This window comes from Thamnophis elegans, chromosome 5, assembly GCF_009769535.1.
Source record: "Thamnophis elegans isolate rThaEle1 chromosome 5, rThaEle1.pri, whole genome shotgun sequence".
Taxonomy (NCBI): domain Eukaryota; kingdom Metazoa; phylum Chordata; class Lepidosauria; order Squamata; family Colubridae; genus Thamnophis; species Thamnophis elegans.
The window spans coordinates 75,043,383-75,062,870 of NC_045545.1; the positions used below are offsets into that span (position 1 = coordinate 75,043,383).

General features: G+C 38.1%; 2 protein-coding genes across 2 annotated transcripts in view; one reads left to right on the top strand and one right to left on the bottom strand.

Annotated features, from left to right (window-relative positions):
* The window catches only part of STK4 (serine/threonine kinase 4), a 71,668-nt gene extending 69,837 nt beyond the window's left edge, over positions 1–1,831 (bottom strand). The window contains exon 1 of the mRNA XM_032218930.1: positions 1,647–1,831. Coding sequence (XP_032074821.1) covers positions 1,647–1,678 — 32 coding nt within the window. The 5' untranslated portion in view covers positions 1,679–1,831. The remainder of the gene's footprint in view (positions 1–1,646) is intronic.
* A 3,644-nt stretch (positions 1,832–5,475) lies between these two features.
* On the top strand, positions 5,476–17,619 carry TOMM34 (translocase of outer mitochondrial membrane 34). Its single transcript, XM_032218768.1, has 7 exons — positions 5,476–5,692; positions 9,195–9,294; positions 10,121–10,273; positions 10,987–11,153; positions 11,801–11,948; positions 15,579–15,705; positions 16,141–17,619. Exons 1-7 carry the CDS (start codon positions 5,572–5,574, stop codon positions 16,243–16,245), a joined length of 921 nt encoding a protein of 306 aa, XP_032074659.1. The 5' UTR covers positions 5,476–5,571; the 3' UTR covers positions 16,246–17,619.
* The last annotated feature ends 1,869 nt before the right edge of the window (positions 17,620–19,488 follow it).

The window sequence follows — 19,488 nt, forward strand, 5'->3', positions numbered from 1 at the left end:
CTGAGTTAATATCAAGGAGTATGTTCAAGAAGTATTTTTAAAGATGGGACAAAAATCTATAATAATTCAGTAAATTGTGTAATTTGCAATCTACATAAACAGAAATTTTTAATACTTTAAATGTTTAAGGCACTCTTTAAGCAATTAAAACTGCACAAGAAATGTATTGCCAGTATTTCAGGGTTTTGACATTTTAGAACTTCCTTTTATGCATTTTTAAGACACTGAGTACTCCTTTACTTATTCACTTCCCCTTAGCATGTTTTTAAGCAATGAGCTTTGGTAACTAAACATACCAACTTCCTCTGTAGACAGTATCTAAAATGTCCAAAGTACATCAAAATGTATACATGCAAGCTCATAATATTTTGGATTTCAGTTTATGCTTTACCTCCTAGAGAAAAGCTATTTCTAAAAAGACAATATATTACTTGGAAAGCCTTGCAAATCCATAAAACCAAAACTTTTACTATTCACTTCTCTATTCTTCTGTTGATGGGTTAACACAAACACTTGGAAACCAACCTGAACTGTAGGAATGCCCAGGTAGAAAAACCTAGGTCCAGGCAAGAAACAATCTTTGGAAAACTACTACAATAATCAATATAGGATTTCACCCTATAGGCCTCCCTGGCTTGAGATGAGAAGTTTGTATCTTTTGATACACAACAGAATACTGTATGCCACTAGATTTGAAATTTTGAGGTTAGTCAACTTAGAACTTCGCCGCCTGTAGTACATAAAATTATCTGCTACAATGTCCTACCTGTCAATGGCTACTTCAGCTTCAACCACAACACACTAGCACACAATAGATACGAACTTATGGTAAACTGCTGCAAACTTGATTGCAGAAAATACGACTCCAATAACAGAGTGGTCAATGCCTGGAATGCACTACCTGACACTGGTTATCTTCCCCAAACCCCTAACCTTAGACTGTCTACTGTCGACTTCACCCCATTCCTAAGAGGTCTTTAAGGGGTGTGCATAAGCCCACCAGCGTCCCTACCGTCCCTGTCCTAATATTCCCTTGTATTTGTATTCATTTCATGTATTCATAATCATGTTTATACTATATCTGTTATCTAATTCATGCTTGATTAAATAAATAATAAATAAATAAATATTGTTTTATCACAGTAACGGGACCGCTGCATTTCTGGTCCGATTTTTATAATGGAAAAAGAACACGACTGAGGAAAGCAGTTAATCAAAATACACCGAGGTGGTAACCCAAAATTGTAGTCTAGGGATTGTTTCAGGTGGAACTTAAACATAGAGAAAATAGTTGGATTAAACGCAGACTCAAGAGAGAGGCAAACAGCTGCAAAACGCAAACCCGACTAAGCCAATAGGAAACGAGCCGGGCACCCCAGTTTGAGACAAAGAATTAGAGAAAGACGCCTGTCCTTGAGCACAAGGTGCAGGCGAAGCCGGACCAGCGAAAAGCAGCGGAGAAGGGTCAGGGCTTCACCAGCGGAGAAGACCAAAAGAGCCGGGCTCAAAGGCGAGAAAACGCGCAGTCTGCGCGCAGCCTCCCGCCCCCTCCCCCGGCTTTGCTCTATCCCCGAGGAGTCTTCCCCCATCCTCATTGCGCGGTCACGCCCTTTTCTCTACCCCCCCCCCAATGTCCGGCTTCTCACCGGCGCGGGTGGCGCAACTGCACGGTCTCCATGGCCGCAGGAGCAGCGGCGGCCGGTTGGCAGAGCCGGGAGTGGTGCGGAGAATCAAAAGAGAGGCGGCAGTCACCGGCGCTCCATCCCGCCCTGCTTTCCCGCAGCTCTTCTTAACTCGCTCCGACTCGAGGAGCAGCCCCGCCTCCCCCAAACAAGCGGCTTGCACTTCCGCCTCGGGAGCAGCCTATCAAGGCGATGCCCGCCGGCCTCTGCAAAAAAAAAAACAACCAAAAAAAAAAACAACCCGAAGCCAAATACGGACCCCGCCCACCCGGCAGCTGGAACTGACGGGCGACGGCGCGCGAGAAGGAGGTGGGCGGGCGGGGGGGGGGAAAGAGATGAAATTCACAGCCCGACCCACGTGGTTCGCGCCAATTCTCTCCTGGCTTTGGAGGGCGTGGCTACGGGAGGTGGGGGCATCCCTCTTTTTAGTCCTCATTTATTCACGAGGGAGGGCGTGGTGGCCACGCGCTTTCCCGAAGTTTGAGTGAGATGTGGCAAACACGTTAACTTTGGAAGTGTTGGATCCACATATTGCATGAAAATATTAAAAACAATATATTGATTATTTCCCGATTGCTTATTTGTGCCCTATGACTATCATTAAGCTATGATTCTTGACGAATGTATCTTGTCTTTTTATATACACAGAGCATATGCACCAAAGACAAATTCCAAGTGTGTCCAATCACACTTGGCAAATAAATAATTCTATTCTATTCTAAAAGATTTTTTTTCAATCACCTTGGCGGAATTCATTCCTTTAGCTGATTTATATCTTTATGACCTGTTAGGGCCAGGAAGTATCAATAGCATCACAAAACTAAGTAAAACAGTTTAAAAAAAAGTCCTGAAATATCCTGAAACTCTCCTCTTCTAAGATTTTAGGCAGGAAGTTTAAAAAAAGGTGGAGGGGGGAGTACATCAACCCCTAAGATTTTAACAATTTTTGAAAATATATGAAAACTGAAGCATCACAGTCCAGGGCAAACATTGGCTACCAGCGATCCCCTGAAATTGACATCCATTAGGCTTGTTTGTCACAAAGCTAAGTTTCATGGCTTATATTCCAATGTAGTGTACAAACCCAGAAAATTATGTTGTCAGAACATTGACAATAACTGGCCCTAAGTATCCTAAGCTACCCAGGAAAAACATTTGAGCCTACAAATATATGTTAGTTTTGGTCAGTGAGAATTTAACTAACTTGGTTGCAATAGCACTTAGACATATACCACTTCATAGCCCTCTCTAAGTGGTTTACGGTCAGCATATTGTTCCTAATAATCTGGGTCCTTCTTTTACCAGGATGGAAGGCTGAGTCAACCTTGCGCTGGTGAGATTTGATCTGCCAAAATGCTGGCAGCCAGTGATCAGCAGAAATAGCCTGAAGATTTAGATTTAGATCGCTTTTATTTATAGGCCGCCCTTTTCCCTGAGGGGACTCAGGGCGGCTTACAACCTATAGGGAGGGGATACACGTAATGACATATACAGACAGTACATAATTAAAAAATAGAAGCAACATTCATTCATCATTCGGGTGGGGACGGATCCTAATCTTTAACCCCAGGCCTGGCGGGATAGCCAGATCTTAAGGGCTGTGCAGAAGGTCTGGAGGGTGGTGAGGGTACGAATCTCCACGGGGAGGTCGTTCCAAAGGGTCGGAGCTACTACTGAAAAGGCTCTCCTCCGCGTAGTTGCCAGTCGGCACTGGCTGGCAGATGGAACTCGGAGGAGGCCTAATCTGTGTGATCTAATCGGTCGTGAGGAGGTAATTGGCAGGAGGCGGTCTCTCAAGTACCCAGATCCACTACCATGAAGGGCTTTATGGGTGGTAAGTAGCACCTTGAAGCGCACCCGGAGATCAACAGGTAGCCAGCGCAGCTTGCGGAGGATAGATGTTATGTGGGCGAACCGAGGAGCACCCACAATCACTCGCGCGGCCGCATTCTGGACTAGCTGAAGTCGCCGGATGCTCTTCAAGGGCAGCCCCATGTAGAGCACATTGCAGTACTGCATTCTAACCACTATGCTACCACTCAATCTTACATACAGGGTTATTTGTGAATATTTATGATTAGAATACTGTAAGCATATGGTAGTAAGTATGCTTAGTTCAAAAGAACAGTCCTGATTATTTGGGATTGTTAATAATCCATTCACTTGGAAGACAGCTCCTTTGAATCAAGTGAATTGTGTTATAATTGTTAAAATAATACAGAGAATTAGGGATTATTTATATATTACAGCACGCACTGGTTTAAGCAGAATGATCTTTCTGAGGGCAATTCTAGCAACTCCCAAGAAAAGTATTTGACATTTGAAATTCCATCAGACAACTAAATTGTCTGTGGCATAAAGCTTATTAACAACAATCTGTTAGCCAATTATGCAAGAGTGGGGAGAGGTAATTGGTTAAGAACTAGTCTGAGTTTTTTTGTAGGTTTGAGGAAAAATAAGGACCAAACTGAGTATGTATTAACTGGAAAATTTCAGCTTTGCTGGAATTTTTCAAAAAAATAAAATAAGTACCTTAACCGCTAAGATTAAGGTGCTCATTTGCTTTTAAGAATGGTATATCATGAGGAGTCCTAGTCTAAAAGATCCCCAAGGCCCCATTCAATGCTATGATTCTGAATTTTTAAAAAGATTAAAAGGGGAATTCTGAGGTTTAGAAAAGGCTATGGGGGCCACTTGGAGGCTGTGTGTAGTCTGCAGACATCTTTTGGGCTGGATGGCACAAACAAATAGGTATTCTTATATATAAATCTAATTGCAATTAAATAGAGCTCATATTATTGTCATGTATTTAATCATCCTCCTTTCTGTTGCATTATAAATCTCATTAGTGTAACAAATTTGGGTGCAATTCATGAATCCCTTTTGTAAGGTCCCTCATGGCTTAAAACTTCAGTGCAGAATCCACTTCCTTTCTAATAGAAAAGCATTCTGTCTTGATCCAGAATTTGCACTGTTCTAAATTTCCATCCCATGGATACTTTATTATAAGATAAAGGTTCCCCTCGCACATATGTGCTAGTCGTTCCCGATTCTAGGGGCGTGCTGATCTCCGTTTCAAAGCTGAAGAGCCAGTGCTGTCCGAAGACATCTCTGGTCATGTGGCCAGCGTGACTAAACACCAAAGGCGCACGTAACACTGTTACCTTCCCACCAAAGGTAGTTCCTATTATTCTACTTGCATTTTTACAAGCTTTTGAGCTGCTAGGTTGGTAGAAGCTGGTACAAGTAACGGGAGCTCACTCCATTACGTGGCGCTAGGGATTCAAACCGCCAAACTGCAGACATTTCTAATCTACAAGTCACTGAACCTTGCTAGAAAAAAAAAACTGGTATGACTCTCCCCACCTTTTAATACAATAGAAACCCCACTAGCAGTTGGAAAGTCTCTCTCTCTCTCTCTCTCTCTCTCTCTCTCTCTCTCTCACACACACACACACACACACACACACGTTTAACATCAACCTTCTCTTTCTTACTGAAACTTCAGTTTCCTATTCAATTCATTTCTATGCAGTTTTATTGGAGATTATAAATTTACTGAGAAATTATTCCAGAATGAATGCAGTGGGGTTTCCTCTCACAGAACGACCTCGAAATACTCCATTGGGCCCACCTCCCGGTGAATAAAGGGCCCGTAATCTAAGCAGGTAGCATCATTTCTGCCCCCCCCTCCCCCCATAACTGACTTCCTAGCCAACCATGCATGGCTTGCAGCGCTGGACCTCCAGCGCATGGGCGTTTCTAAAGGAAGGAGGCGGGGCTTAGGCCTCTTGCGCCGCCCCTAATTAAATCGAGCACGAAGGAAGTAAAGCGTCTCCTGGTTTCTACGCCGCCAGCCGGTGCCGGCTTTTTCAGACCTCCCGAGTTCATGGCTCCTGCGTCGCGGATCGCCGACCTTAAGCAAGCGGGCAACGAACAGTTCCGCAATGGGCAATACGGCCAGGCGGCTGCGCTCTACGGCCGAGCTCTGGAATTGCTGGAAGCGGCAGGTACTGGCGAGAAGCGCGAAGCCCCTGCAAGGCCTCGCTCGGTTGTCCGGGGCGGGAAGTCCGGGACGAGAGACCTCGGGTTAGGACTCTGAGGCAGTCGCCTCATTGCCTCTCTTAGAATCCCTTCGATGGGCATTGAAAGGGTGTTTTGATTTTTTTAACCTTCAGCCATCGGGTCGATACCGGCTTGTTCCCCAAGTCTTGACTCCATTTACTTCTTTCGTGTTGTAAATGAGTTGTAAGATGGGGTGGGAGCGTCCGGCTGGGCTTCAAAGCCACAGCCGGTGGAGGAGGTTGGGGAGGAGGGGGTGTGTGTGGAGGGGGGGGCATTATTTACGTTTACATTCCACATTTAATTTGCAAAATCACGAAAGGCCTTTACGGATTCTCTCAATATCTCCTGGGTAATGACTTCACCCATTTCATAGGTGGGTGAAACTGAGGAGGAGAGATTCCCTGGCAGAGGTGAGATTTGAATCTGTTGAAACAGCAATTGGGTAGTAAAATGTATGGGCCACACACTGTTAAGAGACAAGCAGAAGCTTAGAAAGACACACAATTCAGAATTGAGTTTGGCCTGGGCTTATGAGAGTAATGCTATATTTCAAAACAAGTTCCTAGATGAATTCCAATTGATATCAATGCACATTCTCTTTGGGCTTAAGTCCTGCCCAGACATTTGTTTTTTTAAAAAAAAAATCATGTTAGTGACTAATATTTTAGATTATAGAACTAGAACCAAGCTTGAGGATTCTGAAGTGTAAATGCACAAAACAAACCAACAAGGATGTTTGTGTAAATGCACAAACAAAACCAACAATCACAAATGCAGACAGCCAGAATATTTTAAACAGTACCTGATGGCAGAATATAAAAACTCCATCCCATTAGCTGGCTTTGAGCTGTTCTGGGCTTTTCTTTTTTTTTACCAGCTTCTTGGGTAGATAAGAGGTACTTTATGGTCCTCTGGATTAAAATGGAACAGCATTCTTTCTCTTGCTACATATTCTTGGAATTGCAGCCCGTGGAGTACATAGACCAAATGTGGCAGATTGTGGTGGACATGCAAGAAGAACTTTAGGTCTTCATAATTTCCTGGTCTTAAGTTACTGGGAGCCTCTGAGGCCCCTTTCATAATAAGCTTTAGACTTATTATGTCAGCAAAGCTATCTGCTTCAGTCACAATGAGAGATTTTTGGCCACTAGCAGAAATGAAAGTTATGTGTAGAGTCAGAAGTTGGATAGCTCTAGTGAAGCACTTTCTGTTTCTTTTCCTTTCTACTGCCCCGAGCCTCAGAGCTTTAATAGGAGCAATTCATTTTTAAGTATTTTCTGATTATTTCTGTCCCCTGTGTTCCTTATGGACTCTAAGGTGAGGAACAGAAACTTATCTAATTACCTTGTAGCATCAGCCTTATCACCCTTTCACTTACGCAGTTATAGCCCATGGCCTTTCCTAAACACAAGAGATAGTGAGTGAGTGACCTTCTAAATAGAAAGCAACATTCTGGAATGATAGAACATAGTGAAAGCCCTAAGATATGCAGCAGATAAATGAAAGAAATTAGAGAAGACTTAAAAGGCCTTTTGTAACATAAAGACCATTTTTAAGGAGCATGTCTTTATGTCTTATAAAATGCTATTAATGTATATTCTGAGAAAGAATTTTAAATAATAAATAGTTGTAACATAGTTGTTTGAAAATATCATATAAAATTAATTAAAGTATTTCCATAATTTGCTTAGATATATGATATTTTCTTTATTAATAATCATGTATGAATAATGGATACAAAGGTTTACATGCTACCTATTAAAAATAAGGTAAAAAGTTGCTACCTCTGCCTCTTTCCTTGAATAAATTCTATTTTAAATTGTATACTGTACAAGCATTATTTAGGGACCCAGTGTATATAAAACAGCAAAGGTAACGTAAGAGAACTTCATTTTTGAATGTGTATATTTATATTTTTTGATATTTGTATTCAATTATAAGGAAATTTACAGACCATATTGATTATTTAGCCATGTTGATTGGAATATTCAATAGTGCTTTGAAAGGCAGTATATAAGACTGAGTAGTGTTGAATTTCATATCAAGTGAAACCATTGATCCATAGAGTTTAGTAATACGATTCGAGATGCTGGTATATCTAAATGCATGTAAACTACATTTAAATGATCCTTACAAAAATTATATATACATACATACATACATACATACATACATACATATATATACATACATACGTACACAGACACACACACTCACATTTATGTATGTGTATGTATGTATGTATGTATATACATATACATCATATACATATGCATATGCATATACATATACATATACATCATATACATATACATCATATACATCTACATCTACATCTACATCTACATATACATATACATATACATATACATATACATATACATATACATATACATATACATATACATATACATATACATATACATATATATATATATATATATATATATATATATATATATATACTTAAAGTCACAACCCCTGGTATGCCCAAGTATGGGAGGAAGGTCACACTTCCACTCTCTGTCATTAGGCTCGTCACAAGAGTCCATCCAGACAGAAACCCAATATTTTTTACTGTTGCCTACTGTTGAGTGTGTCGAAATTGGTGTGGTGGCTCTTGATGCACTGACTCCAGCCTCAGTCCACTTCTTGTGAAAGTCCCCAACACTTTTAAATGGCCTTTTCCTGACAATCCTCTCCAGGCTGCGGTCATCCCTGCTGCTTGTGTACCTTTTTCTTCCACACTTTTCCCTTCCACATAACTTTCTATTAATGTGCTTTGATACAGCACTTTGGGAACATCCAACTTCTTTTGCAATTACCTTTTGAGGCTTTCCATCCTTATGGAGGGTGTCAATGATGGTTTTCTGCACAACTGTCAGGTCAGCAGTCTTTCCCATGATTGTGATTCCTATTGAACCAGACTGAGAGACCATTTAAAGGCTCAGGAACCCTTTGCAGGTGTTAGGGCTTAATTAGCTGATTAGAGTAGGACACTTTGAGCCTAGAATATTGCACCTTTTCATGATATTCTAATTTTCTGAGATTTGGAGTTTTCATGAGCTGTAAACCATAATCATCACAATTATGACAAGTCAGGGCTTGAACTATCTTGCTTTGCATGTAATGAGTCTATATCATATATTATTTTCACCTTTTAAGTTGCATTACTGAAATAAATGAACTTTTGCACGATAGTCTAATTTTTTGAATTTCACCTGTATAATGTGATAGAGAAAATTTTATTACTTATAAGCCACACATTTCGCTTGATTTTTCCCCAGTTGTGACTTAAGGCTAAGTAGAAATTAGTGGACTCGGAAGTTTTATGTAGACAGCAAAAGGTATCTCAAAAAGAGAAGTCAACTGTTCCTTTTCATAAACAAATGCTGTTCTATACTTAGGGTATGTTTGTTATATTTTAATACTTGTCTTTATACATAGGGGATGTGAATACAGAAGAAAAAAGTGTTCTCTATTCCAACCGTGCTGCTTGTTATTTGAAAGATGGAAACTGTAGTCTTTGCATTAAGGATTGTTCTGCGTAAGTAGCTGCTCTCAAAAGAAGAATGAATGCATACAGCCCTGTTTTTTTACTTCTTGGCTATTTAGCAGTTGAAGTTTTTCATAGTCTAGTTGGGATTGCGAAATAAAGAAAGTAACTAATGCTGCTTGTTCAAGACATTGAAAAATTCTCTCCCATTAAGTGACAAACAGTAGGAAAAGTAGGAGAGATTTAAAAAGTGGCTTGCAATGCGTCCTTAAGATAGCAGCAGCCATCTTAACTGCTGACTTGGAGTTAGCACTACACCTCTTAGGTCTGGGAAATGTAAATATTTTAAAAATTGGAATGTCATATTTGTTATTTAGGTACCATCAAGTTGAAAATCATCCCTGGTGATTATCTAGACAAATGATTCACCTGTCTGTGCAGCTGATTCAGTTGAACAGATTTGGCATTCCAATTATTTGATAGGTGGTTCAGAAGAAGAAAAATAAAGTTAATATTATTAAATAAATATTATTCAACATTAGTAAAGATGATAAACAGATATTTCTGAGGTGGGGAGATTTGTAACAGAGTAGGTCTTCTTATATCGCAAGCACAATATTTATATATCATACATATTTTTATTTTCTCATATACTTTGGAAACATTTGTGAGAGATAAGCTCTATAGAAATATTTTATACTCTTCAATCAAATGCTTAAAGCTGTTTGGATAATTCAGCCAAATTTCAAATATTAAATTAGGTGAATTTAAATATTATTTGTATTGATGGTACTTCTATGTATATAATATTTCCGGAAATTAAATATGAATATTAACTTTTCTGCTCCCATGAATTGTTTTCTCCTCTGCTGATTAGCGCTCTGGATCTGGTCCCTTTTGGAATTAAACCTTTGTTGAGGCGGGCAGCAGCCTATGAAGCCCTTGAGCGATACAATTTAGCTTATGTGGACTACAAAACTGTATTACAGATTGATTGCACTGTACAGGCTGCACATGATGGAGTCAATAGGTAATCCCTTTCTTTGTATCTAATGAGTATACAAAAGTGATTGAATGATTTGCCAATCTGATGCCGTTGATACGAATGGGACTGTACTCCTACAGTCTGTGACTCTAGCCCACAGTGGCTGGGAGTCATGGGATATGACATTCAAAATATTTAGCATGAAACTGCATGGTTATATTATAGATTTCTCTAGCCTCACTTAGGTAAGAAGTACATGCTATGTATAGAAATGTGTAAAATGTTCTGTAATGTTTTGGAACATTTATTTGTATAATTATTTGGTTTATATTCTGTCCTCCAGGAAGTCAAGATGGCACACATTACTCTCCCTTCACCAATTTTCCCCCTAGCACACATGAGCTAGAATCCTGTCAGTATTAAGGTTCTTGTCAACAGGGAGGCCGTCAGATGTGGAGGATAGGCATAGTATAAAGTAAACCAGCTTTTTTCTTGGGAATACTGTATTGAATTAAACATTCTAGAAATGGCCATAACTATTATTCCATAATTGTTAATCAGTTTGTTTTAAGTGACTGCCATTAAATGGCTATTACATTATATGACCAATGAATGTTTCTAAACTTATCAACCAAAATCTTTCTTTGTTTATTTTCTGACAAGAGACATACATTTGTTTACCAAATAACATTAAAAAAAAGATATTGAGGCAGGTAACACACATTATAATAAGCTTATGTATAGTTTTCTTCATTTAGAATGACAAAGGCTTTATTGGAAAAAGATGGTCTTCAATGGCGCCAGAAGTTACCCCCCATCCCAACTGTTCCTGTTTCTGCTCAGAGAAGGTGGGAGCCACCTACTGGAAGCCAGGAAGATACTCCAAGAGCCAAAGCAAGTAATTCTGTTCCTGCAACAAACCAAGGTCAGTAGCCTTCTTATCTACTAAGTGGTAAGTGACTAAAGCATCTTTAGCTCATGCGTATATACTTTTCTAAAATATATTGTCAAACAGTCACTTTCATTTTTGTTGTATCGTGTTTCCAAGTGTAACCACAAATGCATTTTGGAATGCTGTGAGTGGAGAAAGAGAGCATCTTTTTGGGTAGAAAATAACTGATAAAAACATGTACAAAAATTGCTATCTGCACATATCACATCAATAAATAAGCATGTGGTTATTTGTGTTCCTGTTCTGCTAAATAGTAGGAAATATGTTTTTTTAACAGAATAAATAAAGAGGCATTCTATATGAATTGATTTTAGAAGGAAGAGTGCAAAATCTACTATTCCATGCAGTACAAGCAGCTTCTACTTCAGATAATTAATTAATTTCAAGTAACTGGAAAAACATTGGGCTTGTTGATATTTGAAGTATCATATTTTATAGCACCATGGTTAATTCCTGAAATCTTAAGTACTGTCATTCAAAGTCCCAAGCATTCAGGACTGGATTTTCATTCCTGATATTTTTTCTTATAATATATTATATATTGCATAATAATAAATATGCAGTGAAATCTTTTCATTTTAGAGTGAGTTTACTGTTTTTTTCTTGAATATGAATTCTAGTGCCTAACGCTGCCTTAAGTGAACGAGCAAATATGCTGAAACTAGAAGGAAATGAATTTGTGAAAAAGCACAACTATAAGAAAGCTATTGAAAAATATACAGAGAGCATAAAACTCCACAAGATGGAATGCACAACTTACACTAACAGGTAATGCTTATGTAATCAAATGAAAAGTAACTTCAATAGGTTGACTGTTAAGTAATCAGATGATGTCACTGGCAGAGTTGACATTACATGTTAAACCGTAATTTGATTAATTGTATGCAATATAATTATTCATAAGTATTATTTTACAAATTAACATTTTGTTCAACTTTAAATAGGTCATAGAAAGGAATTATCCTCAATATATGTATATATTGAGGATAATATGTGTGTGTGTGTGTGTGTGTGTATGTATGTATGTATGTATGTATGTATGTATGTATGTATGTATATATGTATTAGCCAGCACCAGTATGAGCAGCACTCTATGTAACTCTTACATAGTTTGCTGCAATTTTTGGAGTTATACAAGGATGATTGCTGTTTAAATGGTGATACTGGTATTGGTACTCGTACTGGTCTTTGAGATTTACACATCCAGTGATGTAATAAATTCGAGTCTGAACTGAAAAGAAGAATTATGGCCTCAGTAAACTCCATTGAACTTCCACATTACTTTAGATCATTTATTAGAAATAGCAAAACATAATTCAGTTATGTCACTATGATGTGGAACATGAGAATTTGGAACAGCATCTCCAAACCTTATACCCCAAGGACAGAGAAAATGATTTCCTTATATAACAAATATACAGGTAGTCCTCAGGTTACCACTACATTTGGGACCAATATCTCGATTGTTGAGTGAAGAGGTCATTAAGTGAGACACCCATATGACTGCCTTCCAGAATAACCACAATCTCAGCCCTCCTGGTTGTGGTCATTTAGCGTTCTCGCACATTATTATGCATAGAAACAAAGAGCTGCCCGCTGAGTTCAGCACCCCTCCATGTGTGGAAGCAGACTGCCGGATTGGAGCTCAGATCTTTGGGTTCTGAGCTCTGTCCTGAAGAGTTCAGCATGGAAGAAAATTCTTCCGGTGAGTTGCAGGAACTGAGTTTGGAACTGCCGATGTTTTCTGTACAGGTAGTCCTTAGCTTACATCCATTTTTTTTTTTTATCATTATGGCAGCACTGAACAAGAGGGAATTACAGTAAGCCCTCAGCCATTGATTGCAGTGCTGGATTTTGCAGCCAGCAACATTCCCTGACTTCCCACAAGCAAAATCAACATGAAAGGGAGTCGGACGTTGTAATCACGTAACATTGCTTAACAGCAGCAACCAAAACTGCTGTTGCTAAGCAGCGCAATCACCTGTCATCGTGCTTTATCATTGTATCACTTAGCTATGGCAGTTCTGGTCCAAATTGTTATCATAAACCGATGACTGCCTCTTCCATGTGGATGTCTACAATGTTGTGATAGTCTGTCCCCTTAATGCAAACATTTCCAGATGTTCTGGATTGTTTTTCGTATAAGTGTTTACTTTTAAATAAGGACCGAAATCAAACGGCAAATAGCAACATTTTTCAGCTCCATCACATGGAACAAAAAAAAAAAAAAAACCCACAGGAAGATGGAAATGCATCTCATCAGTGTACTTTATTGTATTTTATAATATAATGCTTAAATAATCTCCATCTCTTACTTTGCTACTATAACTTGAAGCACTATAATGGATATGTTTGTTGTTTTGAAGCCATTGTAAAGTTGACTGATTGATAGATGTTACAGCTTTGCCTGATATACGTATGAACCAAAGCACTATATACCGTATTTTTCAGAGTATAAGACGCATCGGAGTATAAGATGTATCACGATTTGAAGAAGCAAATGAAAATTTTTTTTGATCTCCTCAGACCTCCCAAAAATGGCCCATTTTTGTCAAAGAAAGGGCAAGCATAGCCTTTAGGAGGCTTATAGAGTGCTCCTGGGTGCTGGGGGGGAGGGCAACATTAAGCAAAAAGCGGCCCGTTTTTCACTCATTTCTGCCCTCCCCAGCCCGCAGGCGCACTCTGGAAGCCGCCTAAAGGCTATGCACGGCCATTTTGGTGAAAGAGGCGGGGTTTGGGGAGGCAAAAAATGCTGTATAGAGTGTATAAGACACTCCCAGCTTTTCAGCCTCTTTTTTGAGAGAAAAAGGGGCGTCTTATACTCCAAAAATGTGGTAGTGTCAGGGACTGGAGATGATTTGATTGTCAGCTTAAAATTATACTAAAGGAAGAACATCTTAGTAATTACTTTGTTCATGGAAAACAACCTGCACGTGTCCTTTCTTCCTTCTGTAGTTCTTTATTTCAGAACAGCATTTTCCTGCTCTACTTACATGGCATAATTTATCTGTCTTTCATATATAGGAAAAACATTTGCCCCATTCTCTTCTGAAGTCAGTTTAGATCCCTAAGTTAAACTGGGCCCTTGAACTGAAAAAGATCAACCTCCCATTTGCATTATGTAAGAATGTTGAATTAGAAAAGCTGCGGACAGTAGTAATAGTCCAATAGATAACAGTTCGCAAAGGGTGTAATGCAGTGGTAAGAATCCTTTTGGTAGAATGCATTTTCATTTTTATCCTGTGTAGGAATGTGGGAAAATTGCTGGTGATGTTTATTTAGTTTATATGCCATCTATCCAAGTAAAACATACATTAGTAAAATAGCTTTGTTTCTAAGTTAACGCAAGAAAAGGATTACATAGAATTATGTAGCATAGCAAACAAAATAAAAAAGTATATTATAATAAGGGATTATATAGTGCTGTTCTGAGAGCCAGCATGGTAAAAAGTTAAGGTGTGAGAATAGAAATAGGGTAATCCAGTTTCTTGTCCTCCTTTGGGCATGGAAGTTGACAAAGTGATTCAATCCTAGAAGTTGAAGAACTTCTGCCTATCAACCGGCACTGGATCAACATGGTGGATTACATAGCACCAATAAAAAAGACTTCATCGTGTTGTGGCTGATGTTGGATATTGACTTTCAAGTTTGGCAACTTTAATGTGTGTGGATAAGGGCTTCCAAAACTCTACACTTCTTAAAATTTACAATTATGAAAAATGCTGGTTTATGATTATGATAACAACAATGAAAACAGGATCAAATATTTCAGTTTTCCATTTCTATTATATTTCCAAACATCTTAGTAATATTTTAGAGATGATGCTGAAAAGTAGATTGAAAGTTCAGAGTTGCTGTGAATAAATGCTACATGGAGGGGCTGCAGTATATTTGTAAAAAAAAAATCTGGAGAACTCTTAGCTATAAAAATTGGATTTGCTGGAATATAGCATTCTTGTCACCTATACGCATGAACAGAAAGAGATACATTGTAGCAATTTTAATAACAAATCTAGAGCAACTGGTCAGGGTATATATAACTGCAGTATCCTCAGTTAATAAGTGCATAGCAACAGTAAATATGTAATGGTAGTGAATATACAAATAAATACTGTACTGGTGGTGACAAATAATGCCAAATAATTACATCCATTATAATTTCAGGGATATGGAAACAGATTTGGAGGACAAGCTTTTCAGAAATTGTAGATAATGTTGCAAGATATGTAAAGCCTTTTAACAGGTGCATTGTATAGGAGTATAATTAAAGCCAAACATTTGAAAATACAAATGGAACATTTTGCACCATTAGTCATCAAGAGATGAATCAATACCTTGAATCCTAGATTGTAACCAAATGTTTTTGAAGATATTTATAGGTTATTTTCTATATTTCAGGGCTCTTTGTTACCTGAATCTGAAGCAGTACAAAGAAGCAATTGTGGATTGCTCAGAAGCTCTTAAAATAGATCCTAAGAATGTCAAAGCATTTTACAGACGAGCACAAGCATATAAAGAGCTTAAGGTAAATAATATTTTTTTTAGTTTTAGGTAAATGTGCAGTCAACATAGGACACTTAGATTTATATTAGTCAGTAAGAAAATATATCCATTGGGTTTTCTTAAGATTTTCAGGAGATAATATTCCTTACAATGTAGATCATTTTAACTGCATTTCATTTAAAGACCCATCTTGCAAATTTGGAACTATTGGAGCTGCTTATCATATTTTTCTAGGTGTTTTTGTGATTTTTTTTCTGCCTGTATGTTAAAAAGACAACTCCAAACAATTATTTCTTTGCTTATAAACAAAGTTTATAAACTCTATGGACAGTACATTCATGGGCAGGTATTGTCTACACTTAGAACAGTATGGCTGCAACAAAATAAAGTATTTTAATCCCTTAAATATATATTAAAGGTATTTTTCTCAGAATTGTAATTCTTTCTGTTTCTCTAGGATTATAAATCCAGCAAAGCAGATATCAACAGCCTCTTGAAAATTGAATCAGAGAACAGTGCTGCTAAGAAGCTACAACAAGAACTAAGCAAGCTTTTAAAATAAGATAGCTAGAACTTTGTGCTTTTCTGATATGTTTTTGTTTTTAAAAAAAGATTACAGGGATGCGTTTGCAAAATCCTAGGCCTGCTGATGTTTCTCTGGTTCCTTCCCTTATAAAAAGTGTCCATTCTTCCTCCTGCAGTTCTAAAAATTCTGTGTTATCTCTTGAGATCTGCAAATTATTTAGAGAATTCTAAATAATTCTAGAGAACTGTTTTTAATTAGCACACTATTTGTCCAATGTATTCCTAGTGTGTTTGCAGAGGCAGAACTATTATAGTGGCTGATTGATGAAAGTCTTGGCATAACAAATAGGCAGTAAGACTTTCAAGATCCTGCTTTGCCTTAATTTTTGTGGACTAGCTTTGGTGGAGCATTTTGATCTTCAATGTGTTATTTGGAAATCTAAAATGCTTTTGTTGTTTACTATAGAATGGCATGTTGTCCTTTCTTCATTCTATCTATACCTTTTAGCAGTTTACCTCTTCAATTCTTGGTAACTTAGCTTAATTTCACTCTCTGAAGTTAAATACATGTTGAAATATGTTATTCTTTTTCCAGAGATACTTTTTTTTTCATTTTAACCTTGTTATAAGCTAAAGTTCATGTTATAGTGGAGGAAGGAAAATATGATCAGTTTAGAATGGCCCAATCTCAGGGCTGCTTTTGCACCTGCTTACCATTGCTTATCTACAACCTAGATTCTTGCAAGCCAAAAAAAAAAGAACACTCAGAATGATAATTCAAAAAACATCTCTGTAGAGAGGAATGAGTCACATATGTTGGTATGTTGTATCTCTCACATTGGCCTTGTTTTAGATGGGTCTCTTGGGCAGCTGTAATTTGGCAACATCTAGATAACTGCATATTTTCCTTTCCTACTATAGAGAAATAGATTGCAGATGAAAAAACACTTTTTGTTAGTATTCAGCCTACTATCCTGATAACTACTTGAGTAGGAGAATTGAACATCCACTTGCTATTTGGTAAAAACGCTACCCAAGATTTACCACTGTGTCACCTTAAAAAATCCTTATATCTTCTTCAGTACCTATACATATATTGCTACTCAAATTATGCTATCTCTTCAGCTTTTCCAAGTTGGGTCTGTAGGGACCCACTTAGAACATTACTACTTCTTGTCTTAGTGAGAGAAGAGTTTTGCCTCTTACTACAGAGTAGACACTTATGCACCAAGCATTTTGAGAAGATCCGTTTTCAATGTACTGTGGAGTATCATTTGTTCCTAGAAATTTTAGCGAGAGGGAAAATTCTTTCCTTGGGCTTTGTTGCAAGGAATAAAGCTTGTTGCTTACAGTATCAAATTACCTTGTTATTTTTAACTTTCAAAATAAAAAAGCTGTTATGAATATAAAATCAGAATGATCCAAATCTCTCTCTTTTTTTAGTGTTATAAATACTGGGCATCTCTTCTTTTTGAAGGAAACTTATCCTAATTTCATCCCTACATTATCATTATGTTATTTCATTCCCAAGAATGAATGGATTTACACCAGGAATGCATGTAGCATCTATACTTGCCAAGCAATACTATCTGCTAAAAATAAATGTAAACCCACTAAAATCTCATAATCTGTGGAAGTTTCCAGCTTTGTGGGAGGTGGGATGGGATAGTTGAGCCACCTTTTCTTTGAGATACCATCATCCTAGAAAATTTTCAACCAATCTTCCTCCTCCTTTTTTTTTTGGAAAGGTGGAGAAATTGATTAGGCTGCAGCTTCAATAGGCCTTGAAGAAAGTAAATTATTGGTTTTAGTATAGCACTGACATAGAATTAATTATCCAGGTGTGGGAATGGTGCATCTATCCTGGCATTTCTTGACTGCCCTTGAATAGCAGGGCATTGTTTAAATAAAAATCAGTATATTAAGGCAAATGGAACATCAGAGGAAAGAGCCATAACTTGTATGGCATAAATACAGCCTACATGAATAGCCAATTTCCAGACAGGCTTTAATCTTCCCTCCCTCTTTTGGAGCCAACTGGAACTGGATTACATACGTCCACAAACTAACTGCAGACATCAGCCCAAATGATAATATTAAATGTAATTCTGGTAATATGAATGATGGTGTCATACTAATCAGGGAAATACACGTTTATATTGAGTTTGGTTTGTGGCATATAGTACGCCATAGGCTGTATGCCATAGGCTGAAAGACCCAGGGCTCTTCATGCTAAAGAGAGCATTATCTTACATATTTATAAAAGCCAAATTTCCTTTTTTGGTCATCCTCAACTGACAGCTCAGACAAGATAACCTTCTAAACCAGCTCCTGGATTAGAGGACTTTGTTTACAGTCACTCATCTGGATTAACAGACCATGCTCTAAATGGGCTTCCTTGAAGGCGACTCAGAAGCTACATGTGATCCAGAATTTAGTAGTTATGGTTGCACCTTACTATACACATATAATACCATCCCTGCATAAGTTGCAGGGATTACTGGTGTATTTCTATTATTCAGAGGGTAGGTTACTGTGTACAAAGCCCCTTAATGGCACAGGGCTAGAATATTTGAAGAATTGCCTATCTCCATTTCTCTGCTCATTCAAGAATATTAGAAAGGTTTGGCATATTCCAGGTTACATCTATTTAACAGTGCCAGCATGAACTATTGTAGTTCCTATTAAATAGAACAGTCTTCTATTTAAGACTGTTCTAAGTCTTAAGAACAGTTCTTAAAAACACCCAGAAATCCAGATGGTTCCAACACTGCCAGATTTCAAAAAGGCCTTCCCACAGTCGGCAGGTCAGGATATTCCATGAGCATCAGTCTGTTAATATAGGCAGTCCTCAGATTCAACTGTTCAAAGTTACAACAGCATGAGTGGTACTTATGACAGGTCCTTGTAGTTCTGGCCACAATGAGTTGCAGTTCTAATGTCAAAATTTCTGATGTTTCCTGACAGCTTCCACACGCAAAAGTCAGTAGGGAAGCCAGCAGGAAGCAGGCAGCCACAGCCATGTGAGGTCCTCACTTAAGGAGCCATATGGTTGTCACTAAACAATGGCAAAGCGGCCTGCCAAAACTGCCATTGCTAAGCGATGATGGTTGATGATATCACACTTAGCAACAGCAATTTCAGTCCTGGTGAATTTTGATGCGACAGATCTGTGATGATACTTTTCCTCTTGGATTTTTATTATTTATATTCCTTTGCTTATTTCAATGTTGCTAGTGGCCAGAATTACTTGCAAGTGGACAATCATATAAACTGAATA